Source organism: Pygocentrus nattereri, chromosome 1 (genome assembly GCF_015220715.1).
Source record: "Pygocentrus nattereri isolate fPygNat1 chromosome 1, fPygNat1.pri, whole genome shotgun sequence".
In the NCBI taxonomy this organism is placed as follows: domain Eukaryota; kingdom Metazoa; phylum Chordata; class Actinopteri; order Characiformes; family Serrasalmidae; genus Pygocentrus; species Pygocentrus nattereri.
Genome location: NC_051211.1, coordinates 39,848,776 through 39,871,639, shown reverse-complemented (window position 1 = coordinate 39,871,639; position 22,864 = coordinate 39,848,776). Strand labels below are relative to the sequence as shown.

General features: G+C 40.0%; 1 protein-coding gene across 6 annotated transcripts in view; it reads right to left on the bottom strand.

Moving 5' to 3' along the window:
• Nucleotides 1–22,864, bottom strand: part of dgki (diacylglycerol kinase, iota) — a 96,777-nt gene that overhangs the window by 38,605 nt on the left and 35,308 nt on the right. For 5 of the 6 annotated variants that reach the window (XM_017693975.2, XM_017693970.2, XM_017693972.2 and 2 more), the window contains exons 2-8: nt 8,151–8,259; nt 4,168–4,263; nt 3,341–3,415; nt 2,154–2,210; nt 1,938–2,003; nt 237–305; nt 24–140 (exon numbers count right to left, since the gene is read on the bottom strand). In XM_017693975.2, coding sequence (XP_017549464.1) covers nt 24–140; nt 237–305; nt 1,938–2,003; nt 2,154–2,210; nt 3,341–3,415; nt 4,168–4,263; nt 8,151–8,259 — 589 coding nt within the window. The remainder of the gene's footprint in view (nt 1–23; nt 141–236; nt 306–1,937; nt 2,004–2,153; nt 2,211–3,340; nt 3,416–4,167; nt 4,264–8,150; nt 8,260–22,864) is intronic. The other variant, XM_017693971.2, reaches the window with a different exon arrangement.

The following is a 22,864-nucleotide window of genomic DNA, read 5'->3' as shown; positions in this document are numbered from 1 at the left end:
CTAACCCACGGCCTGGTGTGTACCTGTGGCTTCCTGACTTTGATGATCCATGAAGGGGGCACGATGACCCCTGCGTGAGCACCCAGTGAACAAGGCTCCTCGATCTGATGCAGCATGAAACATGTCACCTTGTTGTGGAACTGAAAGCAAGACAGACATAGCAGAGTCAGCAGCCAGTCCACACACAAGCCACTGAGTGTACAGCAGTGACACTGTCCACCTGGAATAACACTCACAGCCTGCTTGCACCAGGAGCAGCTGATGGCAATGATCTCCTTACTGTGGAAGAACTTCTGCTGGAAACTCTGTGGAAAAGAAACACAGAGAATCGTTTTCATCATGAGGCTTTCTGGAATTCAACAGATGATGGCTGACAGCATTAATGGAATGTAGTGTTGACTGAGGTGGCGATGTTCACAGAGATGATGGAGTTTACAATGTTAGTAGAGCCGACTCAGTTAATAGCATTTATTGGCATCTGGGGTGTTTATATTGTTCACGGTGTTTGTGTTGATGGTTTTGATGCCATTGAGGAAGATAAAGGTGCTAATGTTAGCATTCTTGACTTGGCTTTAACTCCATCAAACCAAACATACAACTCCATCAAACCAAACATATTACTGGCAATCCATTCTGCTTGAGGAGTTACAGCACATGCATGTCCATGTGTGCGATACAGTAAAATTTATCAGCATGGAGCATTTGGGTGCTCTAAGTTTTCTATCAGTATATACAAAGTTAATGAGACCTCTTTTACTGTTGGATGGCTTGTGATTTTTTCCAGCGTGCAGAGCAACACTCAGATCAGTAAGCATTTATTATTGATTCGTTTACAGTAGCGATAAAATGCGCCCCATGTCTGATTAATGTGGTTTCTCGTTCAAAAAGTTTGTGAAACAAATAAATAAAAATCAATTTTTTTATAGATCATATTGGTTACATATCAAATAAATGCAAAAACAGCATTTAGAAGGCCTTAAACGATAAATGGTTCAGCCTAATTTGTAAAGTTTTGTATATACCATAAATGTAGTCAACCAGCCAAGACAGGTTTAGTGTCCAAATTTCACTTCTTCAATATAGCACTAGACCTACAAGACAATGATCCTGACACTATGTCAATAGTCATCAAATCTTTTCTGTCTCAAAACTTTGCTGCATAGCTAAACATAGTGAGCTATTTTAGACAACAGATATCTGAATTCTGCCTCCCCCAAAGAATCCGTCTCTCCGTTGCATGTACATACATCATACAGGCACATGGATGCTAAATTAGGCTTAATATTTCCATTATTTCTATTTTACAGTGAAGTTTAATTATTTAGAATAAGTCAAACTGTTTTGTAAACCACATCAACAAGTCTGGGTGACCGTACTAAAAACCTGGATTGGTTTGAACAGGTTGAGAGAAGTTTTGAGGATGTACTTAAGGAAAAGATTTGGATGACTTTTGACATCTACTGTTTGATAGTAACAGTAGCCTTGTAGCTCCAGTTTAAAAATACAGAAGCTAAATTTAAATACCAAACATGTCCTGGCTGATCCTGGCTACATGCAGAGTGTAAATTTATAAATTAATTCTTCTAAACTTATTCTTAAGTTTAAGAATTCTAATTCTAAAGTTCTATAAGTTTGTCTTTTTTGTTTGGCCAAATCATTTCTTCATTGGACTTTGATGTCCAGTGAAGGTTGTTGATGGTGTTGATGAAGTTGGTGGTGTTTGTGTAATTGAGGTAGCTGATGGTGTTTGGTGCATTTCATGTCACTGAGGTTGTTGATTGTGAGAATGAGGGTGTTGAGGTGGTTGAAGGAGTGAGCGGGATTGAGGTGGTTGGCATTGTTAATGGTGCTGATGGGATTTAGATTACTGAGATTGCTGATGGTACTGAGGCTGATGTTGATGTAGGTGAGTCCCTGATGTTGATGACGTGACCTACCTTGCCACACTGACGGCACTTCCCCTCTTGCCGCCGTCGGTGGACCCAGTGATGTCTTAATACATTCTGTTGAGCCAAACACACAGAGACAGTGGGTCACATCTTATCATGGCAGCCTCCTTCCTGAGCCTCATCCTGTCAGTATGTAATACAACACAGCACTTGAGCATATCGGAAAGTATATATGATGTTTGTACAACAAAATATTATACGTACATCTCGAAGGCATCGTGAGCTGCCCTCTCTAAAGGTTGGCTTACAACGGAAGTTGATCTAGAACCAATAAAAAGACAAAGGCAGGTGAGAAGGAGAAATTTACAGAGTTTACAGTAGCGTTCATGCACTCGTGGTTTGGATGTACAGTTGCAGAAACTTTAACTGAAGCAAGAATACATTTTGATGAGATTTTTAAACTTCAAAAAGGTTCACTGAAAGTTTCTTTAGGGCAGTGGTTCTCAGGTTCTCATGTGTTGGAGTTATGATGAATCAGAAATGTGGACCATCTGGGTGGTCCTGAGGACCCAGTTCTGAAAACCACTAGTTTAGGAAACCAAAAGTGGTTGTTCACTTTGACACCTTTATTTTTAAAGGGTTCATTTAATGGAAAATAGAACCTCGAATTATTTTAACAAAAGAGGTTCAGGGTGTCCTGATTTTTGTTCAGATAGAGGGGTAGGGAGAAGTATTAGGGCTACATGGCCCTCTAAACAGAGGTTTTTCAGAGGCACACTCCAAACGTGTTATAAGAAAAAGAAAAAAAACTGCAAGATGGCTGCGCAAAAGACCAAAGAAACCCTCATATGTTCGATGTATTTTCTCTGTTAAAAATTTTAATAACTATCTTAGTTTAATGCCATTTCAATGTATTATGGTCTTTCTCTTCATAACAAGCATAAAAATCGCTAGTAGTACACTGATGTCTCAGTAGCTAGCTTGCTAGTTTTCCCATTCCATCTTAAATGGTATTAGCATTTAAGGTGGGACAGGAAAATTTAAAAACCAGAAGCTGGTGAATAGCTGACTTCAGCTTTATATCACCGAAGAATCAGGGTAAATACCCTTTGAAGGTATAAGATTTCTTAAACATAACTAAAGACCAAGAGACCAAGACAAAGAGGCTGCTGAAATTTACCATCCTCTGCTGTCACTGCAGACTGAGAGGGTCGCCCACAGAGCACCATTGTAGCCTGTTAATGAAGTAATGTTCTTTTTTATTTGAGGTTTGTCTCATTTCGTGGGGGAAGATTTTAACCACCACCCGTTGTTACTCAATTCAAGGAGTAAGGTGACATTCGACACAAGGGGCAGGAGTAAAAATCATTCACCATCATTCATCAGTATAAGAAATCATATTTCTACTACGTTGATCTAAGCAGTGTGTTGGTAAATATGTTAGTATTCACCTTGTCCAGCTGCTCGATGCAGGCTGTGTGGACAACAATCTTACATGCTGCACATTTCCTCCTGGGAGCCGACTTCTTAAAGGAACCAAATGGCACGCGACACAGGACAGCAAAAAAAAAAGAAAGAAAAAAGAAGAAAAAATACACAATACTTTACTTACAACAGAGCAGCAACTATTTGTCTCAACCACTGCTTGCTTCCCTGTATTTGTACCTTCATCCACAGTAGCTATTGTGCTACAAACAGCCTCTTTTCCCCACCCGCCGCCTGCTCTAAAAAAGCTTGTTTCTTCCCAGGCAAAAGATTTGCCAACTTGCCTGGAGTGGTAATAAAAGACTCCTTTAACACATCAGAGTGCCGTGCTCAGCTCCAACAAAAGCCTGCCAGAGAGTGAGCCAGCATTAAGTCCCCTTTCACCTGCCTGCCTTTATGCCTTTATCCTCGCCAGACTAATAGCAATCTCCGGCTTTCAGCACGCGCCGGCCGCATATTACCTCTTTTACTGTCTATGCTTCACTACTGTATATGAATACTAAGATAATCAAATAGAATCATCATAAAATCTTAAGATGTTTTTGCCTCTTTTTTCACCCTGGGAGTTTATTTCTGTTTTAGGATCTGCCTTTTGTAAAGAAGTCATTTATTTCAGAATATGATGGACATGCTGAATACTGCAGTAATTCTCTCATATCAGAAATTACTGGGTATCTGTTGATGCTCACATGGTTTTGCTATTCGCTGCCAAGCAAATGATCTTGCCTGAGCAGTGATACGCCAACAGGGTGTTGTATTTATCTAAATCTGTGTGCTCGTCTGGTTTACTCACTGCAATCTTCACCATGCATGTCTCCTCGCCCAGATAACACAAGTCTCCAGAGCAGTTGGTCTCCAGCCACAGATGGTCCCCATTCACTGCGTTCTCCTGCACAGAACACACACGCCTCTCAGGTTACATACACTTAGGAGTTTACACATGTCTTTTAGAGAAACTGTAATAAACAGTCTCATAGAAAATATATGTAATAATAACATAGAGTTAGGAGCAGCAAAATACACAAGGGAAGAGTAATGTAGGAATAAGTCCAAGTCAAGTTAAAAATCTAATCCAATGATCCATATTCTAAACATACACAATGCGCAATGACATCAGAGTCACATCTAACAGTTTATCAGCAAATAACTGCATAAAAAGCATCAGACTGACACCAAGCAGAGCAGAATGTTCAGACGAAAATGCTAAAACACTCTGCATTGCACTTGTAAGTCTATAAAAATAAACATAATGTTAATCCCAATTGATGTATCCCATATTGATGTATCAGTTTCTGCCATTTATAAATGTGTATGTATCTGCATCAGCATCGCCATCCACAGATACGTGCGTGAAAAAAGATATCGGCATCGGAACACAATTCCAATGCGTATCCCTTTATTGAACACATGGAATTAAGCAGTGACCAAAAGCATTGAACAAATCTAACCTATCTAGTTTAGATTCTTTAATATAGCTGTGCACACTCTCTCATGCAGCTCCATGAGGGAGCTACCTTTTCCAACAAGCTTTTGGATTTTTACCAATTTCTTTCTCCAAATTTAGTCATGGGTGATTCAACACTCGCTAGCTAGCAAGAAAACAGGAGAAATTCTGAAAGAAAAAAATAATACATATCAATATGCATCAACTTAGGCTTTTGCAGTACTATGCAAAAGTCTTAAGCAGTCATGAAAATATTTGAAACCATTTATCTCAGCAGAAAGTGTGTGTTTGCCAGTGTAGCTGAATAAATACAAATAAACATAAATACACACATGCACACACACACACACACACACACACACACACACACACACATATATATTTTCTAAGCCGCTTATTCTTCTGGGTCACAGGGGGTGCTGGAGCCGATCCCAGCAGTCATTGGGCGGAAGGCAGGAAATACCTTGGAATGGTTACCAGTCCATCACAGGGCGGACAGACAGACATAAACATTCACACCTACGGGCAATTCAGTGTGTCCAATGAGCCTGACTGCATGTCTTTGGACTGTGGGAAGAAACTGGAGTATGAAGAGGAAACCCACACAGACACGGGGAGAACATGCAAACTGCACACAGAAAGGACCCTGGTCGTCCAGCTGGGGAATCCAACCCAGGTCCTTGTTGCTGTGAGGCGACAGAGCTACCTATGCTGCCCAACATTAATACAGTAAGAAGAAAAAAAATGAGTAGTACTTCAGTTAGAAGAACGCAGTTAGAAGAACACAGGTTTGGTTGCTGGTTACTTGCTGTTTTCTAGCCGTTACAGTTGATTTGTGAAATTCCATAGCAGTTCACCTGATTTAATTTAATATAGGACTGATAAGATAAACTTTGTATGGGACGGTAACTGCAAATACTGGACTTCCTTGAGGAGAACACACTGACACAAATCAAATTGCAATGCATTATTTTCTTGTTTATTTGCATTTATTATAGTGTCAGTATTTTTTAACAAATACATACTGCCTCTACTGCACAAATGCCTGTGTGTATCATTTTCTCATACGGCCTAAGACTTGTTTAATCCAAATTTCTCTAATTTCCAAATCAAAACTGACCTTTTTCCTTTTGTTCATGTACCTGGTCATATTAAGCACAATTCTTTACACCATATCAATTAAAAGACACAAGTCTAGTTCTCGTGTAATGTACACACACAGGAACATTTAAGTTTCATGTTGGCCCTGGACATATCTGGAGCGTGTGGGGAGAGAAAAGGGCAGCAGTGACGTTCAGGAAATGCCCCACTGGGCTCCACCCTTCTCCACATGCCCCACCTGCATTAATGAGCCAATACATTGTTAGGCCAGCAGCCTTTAGGAGCTGTGCCAAACAGTACTGTGCTCATCCTCTAAACATCCACAAAATCAAACACAAAGACACCAATGCTGTCAAAAGAAAACTTCATATAGTTCTTTTTTTCTTACAAGTTGATTGAAATAACAGGTGTTAAACCTTGAACCCAGGGCTTATTTCTCATTCTCTCATTTCTTCTTATTTTCTTATACACTACTCTACAAGTTTGGAATCACTTGTGATGTAAATAATATTTGCTACATCATATACAATAATAACACATACATTGTAGATATAAATCTTATAAACTAGATGCCAAAAGGTGTCTCTAGATTTTTTAATTCAGTATATACATTTTATACTGCATTAATTATTTACAATATTTATTTCATTATTTCCAAGTTATCTACATGCAAGGTTTTCCTCCATCTCATATTTTAGAAATTCTGCATAGTAATTTTGTGTTTAACTACATGTTAGTCATTTTTCTATTCCAATCATATAACATTTCTTAAAATTTTACCACAGGGGTCATCAATGGACGTGACCTGGTGCCAAATTCTCAGGAAGCAGACAGTCTTTGGGCCAGAGTCCTGCTTATATAGCCAAAATGTCTTATCTGGAATTAAACAGTTGCTGTTAAAAAGAATAAAAGAATATGGTGACTAAGTAAATTAGACTCTTTAAAAATTTTTTTTTTTTCTGTCTTGGATGCTAAGTGCTAGAACAGTCCCTACATGTGTTTATACATTTCATTTAGGGGTGTAACCAGGTACTCAAATGCCTGGTTAACTGCTGCCAGTTACCAGTACTCAAAAACTGACATCACTGTTTGGGTATTCATTGGGTATGTTTCATTATGTGAAAATGGAGAAAATATATACGCTAACAATTAATTTAATTTAATAATTCTATGTTTTAACAGGACTGTAAAATGTCTTATATGTTATTAAGTGTACAATATATTTCCCTAGTATGAAACATGAGAGCAAGAATGTTATCAAGGATGTGAGACGTGAGAACGTTATCAAGGATCTGGCTCTAATTAGGCTACGTTAACATACGTACATGATGTTACCTAAGTCAGAAATGGTGAAAACATAGTTCTCTGACAAGCTGACATGTACTGACATGAACCAAACAAATTTATCGACTAGCTCAATATCTGAATATCAGAATTAAATATAATGCATGTCTCTGGATGATGCTAGAACAGTTTTCAATGCTTTGCCCCACCATAGTTTGAATACAACAGTATTGTTTTGGGGCCAGAGAAAATTAGTTCATGGGCCGGATTTGGCCTGCAGGCTGCCAATTGATGATCCCGGTTAAACAGCTTCCTGCTAATTAATTGAAAGCTCTGAAATTGCAAAGGATTGGAAGAGAAGTGCATGAACAGTTTTTCTTCCTTTAATAAAGTTACCATTTAAGATATACAGGCTTGTTTGACATCGACTATATGACACCTCCCTAATCTAGTACCTCTTTTTGCAGCACTGATAAAACAGAAAAATTGGATATCTCTTAGATGTGCACTCACCCTATGCTGTAACTTATCCAAATTCAGTAATTTAATCACTGGAAACATGCAAAGCAAAATACCCTCTCTAAAGACGAACTGCTTCGGATCTTTGCAGGCAATATTGCTATGCGTTGCAAAAGTGGCAAAAGTGAATTTACTTGATTCATCTATGTACATCTACAGCATTTCCTCATGAATAAAATATCAACATAATCACTGCCACAATAAGTAAACTGAAGGTCAAAATTGTGTAACGTAATGTATTCTACTGATGTGGAAATGAAACACATTTAAATCAAGTAAATTCACTGCATCACTGTTTCCCACTGCGGATATACTGTACTGTATTTAGTGTGTCAGTGAGGGCGAGTGCAGTGCTGTATCAGTGTGTTGGCACTGAATGTGTAGGATGTGGAGGTTTAAAGCAGTAAGGCGGAGTGTGTGTGACTCACAGTCCAGTCAACGGTGGCACGCAGCTCCTTGGCTGGTCCATTGGTCAGGGCAGTTATGGAGCTCTGGACAGGGGCCAGATGCTGCAGGCCTGAGCGCGAGATGGCTTTCCTACACATACACAGATACACAAGAAACAACAAGCAGAGCTTTCAGCAGAGCAACACTCAGATAACCTTTCCAAAACCTCAACTGAGGTCAGATACAAACCATATAAATGCTTTAGAGTGATCAGAAACGGTGTTTATAGAGCACTATTCATAATGGTAGCAGTTCAAAGTGCTTTTAAGAGGTGATCAAGCTTAACAGTAATAGAAGAAATTCTTTGTATTAAAATCAAACATGGCAACAACAAATATAGAATTTTAATTAACCCCTGATTAAAAAGATATGTTTTCAAATGTTAAAAGTGAGCACTGAGCTTGACTGTCTAATAAAAGGTGGAGCTCCACAGTTTAGATACAACATAACTGAACGAGGCCTCTACACATTTTCTGTGTTTTACGAAAGGTACTTGTAGAAGGCCAGTATTCACAGATCTAAGATCATATGCTTGAACTTAAACAGACAGACATTCTGTGAGGTAAGCCGGTGTTGAATCATTTAGAGCCTTAAAAACAAGAAGCATAACTTATCTATCTATCCTAATCTATCTTAAAAGATACAGGCAGCCAGTGCAGTTCCTTCAAAACAGGAGCTTTGTTAGGATCCATGCAGCTTCATTGTTTACAAGTTATAGAGGAAGTAATGTTTTCATAGAAAGACCAGTAAGAAGAGCATTACAATAATCAACACTCTTCACAACAAATGCATTAACAAGTTTCTCTGTGTCACTTTGAGATAGAAAAGGCTGAACTTCAGCAATATCTCTCAAACTGTGTTTATATGTGGAATGAAAGAGAGCTTAGAGTCTAAGATTCCACCCAGGTTTCCTACTCCAGGTTTGGTATACGAAGCAAAAGATTAACTGATTTAGTTGTAGAACATTTTGTGTGATCCACTGAGAAATACCTGACACACAACTGTTAAGCCTGTCAACAGAGTCCTGATTTTCAAAAGGAATGTAAATGTATAGTCGCATGTCATCAGAAAAGCTATGAAAATTGACATCAACTAGAAGTAATGTACAAAGAGAAAAGTAATGGCCTTAAATTTGGACCTTTTGGGACTCCATAAGAAATGTCACATTTCTGATGAATCTCTCAGCGGAAGAACAGTCTATTCATTCAATACAATTTTTAAAGCATGCTAAAACTGTGCATGAGAGACCTACCCGGTATGCAAGAAGGTATCAGCAGTATCAAAAGCTGCACTCAGATCCAGTAATATGATGAAGAATTGATGTGGTGTTGCATTACATTGTAAACAGTGGCTGTATATACACAAAATCACTTAAATAATTTCCTCTTGCCATCTTGATGCAAAATCAAGTTCACCTGTGTTTGCTCAGCATTTGTATACATGCCACACAGTGTGGTAGAATGTTAATGGCTTAATTGCACCATGCAGTCTGAAAGCATCTGCACTTGTTATGTTACTTTAATTTGTTATATATATTGTATGGTGCAGAAGTCAGAGACTCCCCTTCATTTGCTGAATTTCCACTCATACTGGCCAGTAAGCAAGTTATTCATTTTCTGCTTCTCATGATCCAAATAACCCAATCACCTTCAATAATGTTGTGGTCTGGACTCTGAGGTGGTCTGTCTATAGTTCCTAGAACACCGGCAGCTTCTTTGTTTCATTTGCAAATTTCTTTTTTTCCCCCTCAGTAATGGCTTCTTAACATCTACACATACTTTTAGACTCACAGTGTTGAAATGTCTTCTCATAGTGGAAAGACAGAACATTTATCAGATCTAAAGCAAAAGTGGAACTTGATTTTCTCCTCTCACCCAAAGATAAAAGCTTTATGACAGCTGATAATCTACCAGGTCTTACATGGTTGTCAGGGGTCACCTTTTCTCTATGACTTTCTTACATCTTTCTTTTAACTCCAGTTTTGGAAATTCATGTTTTTTCCTGTTTTTTTTCCTTAGGCTTGGATGAAAATGGGAATTGCAGTTATACATTAGGTCATGTCTGGCATTGTCCTTTAACAGTAGGCATGGATTCCCTTTCAGTGGACCTCTGCTGACCAGTGGATTGTAGCATCTCACATAAAAAGCTTCTGAATAAGCCCCTGAATATTGTTGATAAATGGATAAAGAAGAGTGTAAACCTTCTCAAACCAGCAACACACACACACACACATGAGGAGCTCCTCCAACCTCTGCCAAAAACAAAATGATCCACACCAATCTGTTGACCAGTCTGCTTGGCCAGGAAACTCCCATCATTCCCTGCGTGTGAGAGAGACTCTGCCTCATATGGTATTGAACAGCAGACACCAGCAGCACTGTTTTTGCTCTGGGTCAGCATGTGTGTGTGTGTGCGCGCGTGTGTGTGCGTCGCAGTCAGGAGCCTGTGTGAGTCAGCATCATGTGATCAGTGTTCTCTCCCTGTCTTTCTCTTTACACAGCTCATCACTGTACAGCGATTCTGTACATCCACAGCTCCATCACTATAGAGCCCCTCTGTGTATAAACGGATCCATCAATGTATAACCCCTCTACACATTCACAGCTCAATCACTGTACAGCCTCACTGTTTATTAACAGCTCCATTACTGTACAGGCCCTCTATACATCCACACCTCAATCACTGCACACTCTCTCTTTTTATAAACTGATCCATCACTGTAAAATCCCTCTATACATCCACAGCTCCATTACTGTAAAGCCCTAATATACATCCACAGCCCAATCACTATACAGCCCCTCTGTTTATAAACAGCTCATCACTGCACAATCCCGCTATACATCCACAGCTTGTCACGGTACATACCTTCTATACATCCACAGTTCATCACTCTACAGCCCCTCTATACATCCACAGCTCAATCACTGCACAGCCCCTCTATACGTCCACAGCTCAATCACTGTACAGCCCCTCTATATGCCCACACCTCCATTACTGTACAGCCCCTCTAAACATTCACAGCTCAATCACTGTACAGCCTCTCTGTTTATGAACAGCTCCATCACTGTACAGCCCCTCTAAAGATTCACAGCCCAATCACTTTATAGCCCCACTGTCTGTTAACAGATCCATCACTGTATAGACCCTCTTTAGATTCACAGCCCAATCACTGTATAGCCCCTCTGTTTGTTATCAGATCCATCACTGTACAGCCACCTCTATACATAGACAGCTTAATAACTGCACAGCCCCTCTATACATCCACAGTTCAGCACTGTACAACCCTTCTATGCATTCACAGCTCATCACTGTACAACCCCTCTACATGTACATATATCATTACCATACAGGCCCTCTATACATCCACAGCTCCATCACCATACAACCCCTCTATATGTACACAGGTTATCACTGTACAGCCCCTCTACATATCCACAGTTCATCACTATACAGCCCCTCTATACATCCATAGATACAGCTCCTCTATATGTACACAGCTCATAACTGTACAGCCACTTATACATCCACAGTTTAATCACTGCACAGCCCCTTATACATCCACAGCTCATCACTGTAACATTAAAGAAATAGTTTATCCAAAAATCTCATTTACACAGTTCCTTCAGACTGGAGTTTGATTCCCTGCCGTAGTTGTCAAAACACAATACACCAATTACAGTCCTTGGGCAAAACTCCTAATGCTACATTCTTCAAACTCTTATAGATACTGACCTTGTGACTTTAGACATTTTCCATAAATGTGTTATGGCTTTTCTTTTGCAGTGTTGTTTTGTATTGTGACATTTCGAATCACAAGTCATGTGACTAATTAACTGAGGAGCCCCGGGGTTAGAGCTTGTATTGTGACTCTCCCTGATGGGCATCACACACACAAGCTGAAACACATTAAGATACTTTTTTGTTCATTACCATACTGTGATAAAGGCTTTTTAACTCAATTAAGAATTTTATTGACTTTCACTGCTAATTTCTAATTTAAAAAGAAAAATTTAAAAGGACAAACGTTCTCTGACTGGGTGAGAGGGTGAGGTTAGGCTAACTTTCTGGTGAGCCAATCAAGTGTCCTACAGGTCTACTTTGGGCACCCCTGATATAGAATAAATTTTAAGTCCACAGTAAAAAAGTGATGCGTTTATTTTACTTGATTCAAATATGTCCATAATTTTCACATGAATACAGCAACACACTGTGTTTTTACTTTCACTTCCCTCACTTTCAGCAATAACTGTGATAAGGTTATATATCTTATTCATGTGTTTATTATCATGAGGACATTTCAATCAAGTAAATTCAGCTTGGTCATTTCAAACAGTGATCCGATAAGTTCTTTCAGAGCAGTTCAATGCTGATTGTATGAACCACTTGCTGCCATGTGGTCACCGCTGGTGCAGCAGGAGCCCAAACTGACCCCTCGCTCCATGTATAGTCTTACCCCTGAGGAACAATGGCAATAGGGGCAGTAAGAGAGAGCAGAAAGATGGGGGAGGTGGTAAGCCAGACACATGACACCCTGCTGAAAGCTTCAACCCCCGGCTAAAATTAACCCGCTCAAAGAGAACAGAGGAGAGTCTGGTTACGAGCCTGTCTGTAAAGTGAGACACACACACACACACACACACACACACACCTTCCAACCTCTGAGCTAAAAATAGCAGCACGGGGGCTGACAGGCACGCTGGAAAAATGCCATTGTGACGACAACGAATCATTGTGAGAGTCCATGTACACACACACACACACACACACACACACACACACAGAGGACTGAGTGTTTTGGCCAAAAATTATTTTGACCACTGAAACTGATTAAATTATAATATGTATCAACAACAGCTTGACTGGGTCAAAATAATCAAAGAGATACACAGTCACAATTAGCCAACATCAAAAATACATGACTGGCTGTCGGTCATGTGTTGAATCTGGTTGATTTGGGTTGTTTTATAATATAAATATTGTGAGATGTAAGCTGCATTTGAATGCTGCTGCTACACCTGCACCAGAATGCTTAATTATTCAGGACTCACTGTGCTAAATAGCCAGTCATCTCTTACTTTCAATATAGCACTTAATTTGATTCATGTTGTTCAAATAAGGAGCTGATTTTTCATTTAAGAATGTAAAATGCCAATTTTGCCCATTGAAGATCAAATAATGTTATTTATATTGCAGCACTGGCTAGTAGAAAGTACGGAAAATGTTCTATTGTGTGTCATGTTCATTTAGCCCTTATAGTGTGAGGCTTAATAAAAATGGAGTAAAACCTACTATTGCACAATTTTGCTGTAAAGAAATCAGAATCAGCTGTAAAACAAAACATGACTGATACATTCCTAGTATCACACTCTTAATTTTTAAAAACTTATTATAAAATTCCGCAAGCTGAGTATATGACAGGATGACTGAAGCACATGATTCATCCAGCATTTTCTGAGATGTAGAAAGTAGGCGTGTAAATCTCTTACTTCACAGTGATTTGATTCATCACTGCAAATTTACTGCATTCTCACGACAAAAGCTGCTCACTGACATTATGTTCCCCTTCAAACAGACACTAACATTCACACAAGCAACTACTAAAACTCACCTCTGCTACCTTCACATTTCTTCCTCTTGTGCATCTAAACTGCCTAAAGGGGATATTTCTGAGGAGATTACATAAAAGATAATACGACATAAAAGTTTAATTAAAATAAATGAAAATATACAATTAGTGCAGTCTAATTGGGAAGCAGCTGTCTGCTTGTCTTGTATTGCTGCACAGTCACTTATAGTAGGTGAATAGTAGGTGTAGGTGAATGATGGCTTAATTACAGCTCAAGAGCTAATAAATCAAATGAGAATGCACAAAACAAAATGCATATTAACCAGCTTAACAGACTGTGTGCTGTCCTTTTTTCTGAGTGCATTGTACAAAATTATGCATAGTTTTTATCCTTTATGTGTCAGAAATACAGCAACCAACTTCTAAGAGTGCACTTTGGAGATGTGGAAAAGTATCCCTGCAGATTTCTTAGAAAAACTGAAAGCAAGTCTCCTCAAAAGATTAGAAACTGTAAGAAAGACATAGACGTATTAAAAACTGAAAATTTGATATTATTTTTCATTATTGAGGCTTTTATATAACTTTATGTTAAAATGTTTTCTGCTTTTTTCCCTGGCAATGAAAAACAATTTGAGTGTGTGTGTGTGTGTTTGTGTGCGTGCATGTGTGTGTTTATATTTATAATGACAATAGGCCTATATTTTATTAAATATTATTTTTATTTTTTATAATCAATCCCAGGGTCAATGCAGTTGAATCAGCACCTTCAGATCAATGTGTCATGACGCATCGGTGTATCTTAACACCCCTAATATTAATTAGTAGCCACAATGTAAATGACATGCACCACAATAGCCTCATACTGGCTGGCAACCTATGTGAATTCTCCATGACAAGGAAACACTGGTCAGTGTCATTCCTACAAGCTCCGGCTCTTGCAGAAGCAATCCTGCTGATGCAGAGATGTCAAAATATAAACACCTGAACTGAACATGACCTTCTGCAATATTATTATTAATATATAATAACGAATACTAAGGAGTCTGACCCACAGTTGACCCGCACCAACATAAGGTGGAGGGAAGGGCTGTAGAAGCTGAGCTTTACAAAGATAACACTCTGACTCTCTTAAGCTTTAACATGTACATGCTTCAGACACCATCCACACACACACACACACACACACACACGCATACACACACACACACACACACACACACACATGCACACTCACATCCCCTCTGGTTATGAGTGTGTTCCTGCTTTGAAAGGTCTGGATTACACTAAACTGATTAAAGGCGGTGAGTGATCTGCTGACATGAGGCGAGTGGACGTCAGTTGGAGGGGGGGAGATACTCATTTCCACTCCCATCGACGGTAATGAAACCAGAGCTGCAGGACACGCACAAATTCTGGTTTCATGATTATATTGCAACATATTGCAAAACAATTTGAGATGTGTTAAAAACACTGTGGTTAAAAACTGACCTGCATTATTTGGAACACACCAAAAAAACTGATTACATAAATATCCTGATTCATCAAAACACCCACAGAAACACTCATCTTGAACAGCCATTGGTCAAAATGCTCACAGCACACAGTATATGAAGTATTTGCCTTCTGGGCTGTCAGTATTACAAAAAACAAAACTGTGGTAATGATTAGTAAACGATGCATTATACAAGGATATGTGTATTATACAAGGATATGAACATGTTACAGCCAAAACAGCTGAAGTAGGAGGGGGGTGATATATATATATTGTGCATATTATCAATACTTAAAGAACGTCGACTGCATGTTTCAGCACAAAAAGAACATAGTTAGGCCTGTGTAATTGAATTTAGTGCAATGTAAAAAATAAAATAAAATGTAAAAACATTTTAAAAATAACAATTAAACATACAACTTCTTTCTTTTCCTTCTTCTTTCGGCTGCTCCCTTTAGGTGTCGCCACAGCGGATCATCTGCCTCCATCTTGCCCTATCCATTGCCTCCTCTACTTTCACACCAACCATCTCCATGTCCACCTTCACTACATCCATAAACCTTCTCTGAGGTCTACCTCTTCTCCTTCTACCCGGCAGCTCCATCTCCAACATTCTTTGACCAATATTCCTCCTCAACACATGTCCAAACCATCTCAACCTGGCCTCTCTGGCTTTATCTCCAAACTGCTCCACCTTCACTGTCCCTCTGATCTGCTCATTTCTAATCTTGTCCATCCTTGTCACTCCCAACGAAAATCTCAGTGTCTTCATCTCCGCCACCTCCAGCTCAGCCTCCTGTCTTTTAGACAGAGCCACAGTCTCTAAACCATACATCATAGCAGGACACACTACTGTCTTGTAAACCTTCCTTTTCACTCTTGCTGCTATCCTTCTGTCACACATCAACCCTAACACCCGTCTCCACCCACTCCATCCTGCCTGCACCCTCTTCTTCACCTCTTTTCTACACTGTCCATTGCTCTGGATGGTTGACCCAAGATATTTGAAGTCATCCACCTTTATGACCTCTACTCCTTGCATCTTCACCTTTCCACCTGCCTCCCTCTCATTCACACACATGTATTCCGTCTTATCTCTACTGACCTTCATTCCTCTCCTCTCCAGTGCAAACCTCCACCTCTCCAGATTCTCTTCCACCTGCTCTCTACTCTCACCACAGATTACAATGTCATCTGCAAACATCATGGTCCATGGAGCCTCCTGCCTGACCTCATCTGTCAACCTTTCCACATATATATAAAATTGTGCCAAGAATTGTGCCATGCTTTGTCTTGTGATGTCATATGATGTCTTCTTTTTGACTTATCACCCATCTCCTGTACGAACGTACCTGATATTCAGTTGTTTTCAGTGCACAGTCCAAATCAGTGAGCAGCAGAACAGTTCACAAAAAATCAATCAACCAAGTGCAAGGCAGAAAGGGTGAATGCAAAGCAATTTTAGATGAGCGATCTGCCACATGTCAACCTGTGGCAGTGGAGAGAACAAGAGAATGAGAGAGAGAGAGAGAGAGAGAGCAATCAAAGAGAGCTCTTTTAACGAAATTAGTTCCAGTAACATCAGTACTGACAGCGGTTTGGCTTCCCAGATGGATATTACAATGAGAATGTGTCTCTGCACAACATTTATCTGCAGCCAACCAGAATTCAACGTTCCGAGGCCCTTACAAGATATGTGCGTGTATAAGAGAGAGAGAAGGAAGGAGAGAAAAAGAGACAAAGTGAATGTGTAAAGCTATGCATTCAATTTAGTTGCTATTGTTCTCATCTGCCGCACCTTCCCCCTCTTCCTCCCACCATACCTTGCAGTAATGTCACCCCTCCTGCGTCACCATGGCAACGGCATCCACACGAGGCTCCAGTGGTGTATTTAAGGCCATCTCTGTCCTCACTCTCATTGTCTTGGGCAATTAGGGCGCGTTCTTCTGCGTGGGCTAAGAAATCGGCCCATTCTTTAAGTCAAGCTGAATCTTACGTACCGGGATATGATCTTATCCCCCCTCCCGATTCCTTCAAATGTAGTCAGCTCTTGCTACAAGAACAGCTAACAAGCACTGCCACACTATGGAACCCCGCGGGGTCGGCTTTACACTTTGGAGACAGGTTCAGGTAGCAAAGCTCAGGAAAAACAAATTGACACAATGTTCCCCTTAGCTCAAATGTGGACAGTCTGCTACGTTTGGTGTCTAAAGATTGCTTCCTTAGTTTTGGAGCTGCAAGACTAATGTAGCTAAAAAGTAATGTAAGTTTACATACTAGCAACATGCACCAGACATATACCTCGAACCATGCTGTTAAGCTCTTAAGTAATCTCAAATAGACTTGTTTATGAAGTTTCTGACACTGTATAATATACTGTTATTTAGGGTTAGACCAAATGATTTCAATACTATATTTCAATACTATAAAAAGTATTTGTTTATTATGTTGGTATTTATTTCTCTATCTGTCCTTTTTTAAGCCTAATATAATGTAACAATGTAACACTACTGGCTGGAGCTGCCTCAGAGGAGCTGAGGTGTAGCCATGCAATAGGCCATGTGTGGAGGTTCATGGTAGGTGCACGCCCTCTTAGAAAGGGACTTGCCATTCTTGTTAATGTCACTGCTTGGTAGTCTAAAGTGTGTATATGTGTTCTTTGTGTTTTTTTGTGTTTGGAGTACAGGTTTTTTGAGTGTTAATACGGATCATTTTGAGGGTGAAGCCAGTGGCTAGTGGTGACCTCTCCTGTGGGTTCATGCTTCTACACGTGTCTTTCTGTCTTAATGTTTATTAAAGAGCACTTCTTGTAATGGAATAATGGCTCCACCTGTGTTTTACTCTTCGCCGGCACTATAACACATGTAATCGTCAAAAGCCTTTGGATAGAACAGAGATTGTTATACATGATTCTTTCTATTGCATTACTCCAAACAGCTGTTTCAGACCTTAGATATTTACAAAGATTATGTTAAAACCTATTTAAACCCATTCAGTGAGAAAGTAATAAGCAAAATGTATACAAAATCATAATTTATAGGTGCTTGGGAGGTGGCTGTCCCAAACCCCAAACCCTATATATCAACTTCAAAAAATGAGGTCCAATGTCCTCATATACTGAAACACAAAGGCTTTTAGTCCATACGTGGAGTCTTATTTTAGCCACGCCCCTGCATTTTAGAGCAGGAAGTGAGACTTCATCCCTGTCATGGCCACATGTTAAGCACTTAGATCTCATGATTGTGAAGTAAATGTGTCCCAAAGTCTTACATTAAGAACTGTCACTGTCAAAAAATTTTGAAAAAAAATTTTCTGCAATTAAGTAAATTCTTTTGTGTTTTGATGAAAGTATTATGGTTATATGTGTGTAAAGCTGTTCAAGCTGTGCTCACAAGTCATGTGCTGGCTAGCATTTTTGAGTGATGGTCAATACTAGTTAAAACTGTCACTACTGAAACTTCTGGTAAAGTGTAATAGTGTTATGGTTGTTTTGTGAATCATTTATTTAATAATATGAACATAATTAAGGTATAGGTTCACTCAACGCAACAGGATTTCAGGTCCAATTCAGTCTGAAATGTGTTCTGAACTCTGACTTTGAACTAATTAATTCATAAATGGAAAATGTTAAATATAAATAAAATAATGAATGTATCAGTTAAATGCATTATAAATTCATGCCAGGCATCCACATCACGTCACCTCATAGAGCAACAAACCACCACTTTCCACACGGCCACAGAAGTTACATGGGCAAAGATGATGTGTTCATGTGAAAAAAAAAACAATAGACTCAATACATAAAAAAGTGGCAAGACAAAATACAGATCACATCCAAGCTTCAAGATGCCTGCTGCTATCGTTTTAGGCTATGCTACATAGCACTTGCCATTTTTTGTGGATAATAGTATGCCTCACAGATAGACGCAAAACTAAACAGGCAAACTGTGTCTCATCTCACATTTGACAGAAAAATTGTGTACATTTGATGTTTGATAAACTACCATTATAATCAACAAAGTACGTAATCTATGTTAGCCAACCAGAGTGACTTACCTGTAGGCCAGCAGTCTGTTGTACCAGGTGCCTTTACGCCTCCTTCCTTTCCCCCCCTTGCTAGGCTTTTCTCCTCCTGCAGGCCACTCCCTGGCCATCTTCCCACTCCCGCTACCCATCATACACACTATCGCTCCACTCCTATCCACCACAGCAAATCCACTCTCTGTACCTCCTTCACTTTCTCCATGGATGGGCGCAACAGCCATGACCAGCTGGAGCAAAGCCCTGGCAGTATGAGCCACTCCATAGAGGACGACAGCGACACCACAGAGGATGACATCACTGTTACAGAGAACACCAAGAGCCTGTGTATGTGCACAACACACAGAGACACACACACATACATACACCCTATCCAGGTAGAGCTCATTGGGCAGACAAGTAGCTGAGACCTGATGCCGGATACCTGAGAGTGTGAGGGCGAGTGTCAGATAGGTCCTGTCATCGGAGCTCAAGGAGAATCTCTCAGCACCATCAATGCTACGTCACTTGCCGAAAGGCAAACTGCAGGGTCATCCCTAGTTTACCAGCGTGGCTATTTTAAGATCCATTATGCAACCCACTTAACCTTCTGCAATAAAATCTAAAGGAGCCTATTACAAAGAGACATCCTATACAGAGAGAGATCAGTCAATGAATCATGTGACAAGCCCTCCATTTGTCCCAGAATAGCCTCGACACACTTCTGCTGAATCTGCCCTGCTTCTTTAGAAACATTAGCCAGATTTGTCCAAGAGCATCACAGGCATAAAGAGCAGGACTAGAAAAATGAGTAGTTGGTCATGCCTGATAGGGCAAGATTTCACCATAAACACCATCAAGGAGATGTCTTTTGAATTTGGTAACCTTAAACAAATGGTTTCTTTCACTGAATCAGTCAAAAACCCTGTTTACAACTAACACTGACATATGCCCTAGAACCCATCTGTCAAACAGAAGGCCCGCAGGCTGTGTCAGGCTTGTGGTACAGTCCTATTCTGCCTGCAAAATAATTACAATTTTCTATGAATATTAGTCTGCTTCAAAAAGAGCAACACTACAATTCCCAGCATGCACTGCAATGTAATGCACACTCCCCCTGCTTCAACAACAATCTATGAAACAGGTATCTAGTTCATCTATCCCAGGTGTCTTGCTCAAGCAAATAGGCAGGTTGAAAAAACCCTACCTCCTACATTAGGTATAAATACACACACACACACACACACACACACACACACACACACACACACACAGATATATACATACATATACACTCACCGGCCACTTTATTAGGTACATTTTTATTGTGCTTGTTAACACAAATAGCTAATCAGCCAATCACATGGCCGCAACTCAATGCATTTAGGCATGTAGTGGTGGTCAAGACAACTTGCTGAAGTGCAAACCGAGCATCAGAATGGGGAAGAAAGGTGATTTAAATGACTTTGAACATGGCATGGTTGTTAGTGCCAGACGCGCTGGTCTGAGTATTTCAGAAACTGCTGATCTACTGGGATTTTCACGCACAACCATCACTAGGGTTTACAGAGAATGGTCCAAAAAAGGGAAAATATCCAGTGAGCGGCAGTTGTGTGGACGAAAATGCCTTGTTCATGTGAGAGGACAGAGGAGAATGGGCAGACTGATTCGAGATGATAGAAAGGCAACAATAACTCAAATAACCAACCAAAACCAAAATGAGGAATGTTTCCAACCCTTTTGTTGAAAGTATGCCACAAAAAATTAAGGCAGTTCTGAAGGCAAAAGGGGGTCCAACCTTTTACTAGCAAAGTACCTTTATTGTACCTAATAAAGTGGCTGGTGAGTGTATATGGAGTCTTTAAACTCCAGCAGTACTGCTGTATCTGATCCACTCGTACCAGTACAACACACACTACCACACCACCACCACGTCAGAACCCAAATAACACCTGCTTTGTGAGGGTCCATGGGGGTCCTGAGCAGTGAAGAACAGGGTAAAAGGGGGCTAATAATGTATGCAGAGAAACAGATGGACTACAGTCTGTAACTGTAGAACTACAAAGTGCACCTATATAGTAAGTGGAGCTGATGAAATGGACAATGAGCATAGAAACAAGTCATATCAGGTCATAATGTTATGCCTGATCAGTATATGTGTGTGTGAGTGTGTGTGTGTATGTGTGTGTGTGTGTGTGTGTGTGTGTGTGTGTGTGTGTGTGTGTGTGTGTGTGTCTGTGTCTGCAATATTTTAAGAACTATCACAGATGCCTATATTTTGTTGTTGCAGTATTAGCAATTTTAAATAAACTACGACCAGTTCAGATCAGATCATAGCACGTTAAATAAAAATGAAATAAAAAAGGCGTTCTTCTTTTTTAATATGGTTCTTATAATGGATGAGTTTGACACCAATGCCCTATATGATCTAGCCACAAGGGCACAGTGCTCAGTACAGGTGTGAATGAGCTCCAATGCATCTTGGTGATCCAGTCACTCAGACCACCTTTGAAGGCAGTCAGGGACATATATAACCATTTCACATTTTTAGTGTGAATGCTAAAGAGCCAAAATGCATCTCCAGAAGCAACAAAGGACAACCTTAATCAACTGCGTCATCACAGCAGACAGCAGCTGCGTAGCTTCAGTCTTTGTCTTATCTCTTATTTGTTTACAAGCTGTGAAATCCATATGATCTAATGCTTGAAAGAGTCTATACATGAACAAGGACTCTCAGAACATTTTGTCTCACGACATTTGCTATCTCCAGTCAGGAACCACTGGCAGCACTTTCAAGGTCCACAGTAAGGCCAGGTGTGAATGACTATGCGGCTCATTGTCCACTTGCGAACAGATCAATCAAGATGGATAATACCAGAAATGAACCAGGCCTGACTTGCCTCGGCAAGGACAGAAGCAAACTCATCCTAGTCCCCATTTTGTTGTGTCTTCTAAATGTTTAGACAGCAAGCTATCACTTCATGTTACACAGATCTCAAGGAACAGATATAAAGGTTTAGATGTGACTTTCTGATGACCGACAATGGGATCTGTCACAGCCAACTATATTTGAGTGTGACGTAAAATTTTACAATTACCAAAAAACATCACAAAATACAAAGCATACCATCTTTGCCTCTGACACCTCATTTATAATGAGGTAACTAGAACTATTCTTCAATAGTTATGCAACAAAAGTCAGGCTCACTAGATGGATGTGTACGACACAAACATGGTTTAGAAAAAGCATGACCTGACTGGCACTTGCAAGACACAGAAGCGTTCCACGCTGGCAGCAGCCTTTCATGAAATAATCGCTATTGACAAGGCCAGAGGGAATCTTCTAGTGATGTCATCACAGCAACACTACACAATAAGAGCATAACCAGGGCTCTGTCGGCGCTGTCGTCCTGAAGTAGCTCTTCTATCTGATGCAGCCTTGAGTTTTTCTGCTTCTGCTTTCACTGTGTCTCTCCTTCTTTGGAGTGCCTCTAAAGTGGGTCAGTGTGTTCTCAATGACATGGCTTGCCTGAAGGGGACCGATCAGCAGCTGCTCGAGGACACCCTCATCTCCAGGCTCTTCTATACCCACATACATACACACACACACACCATAA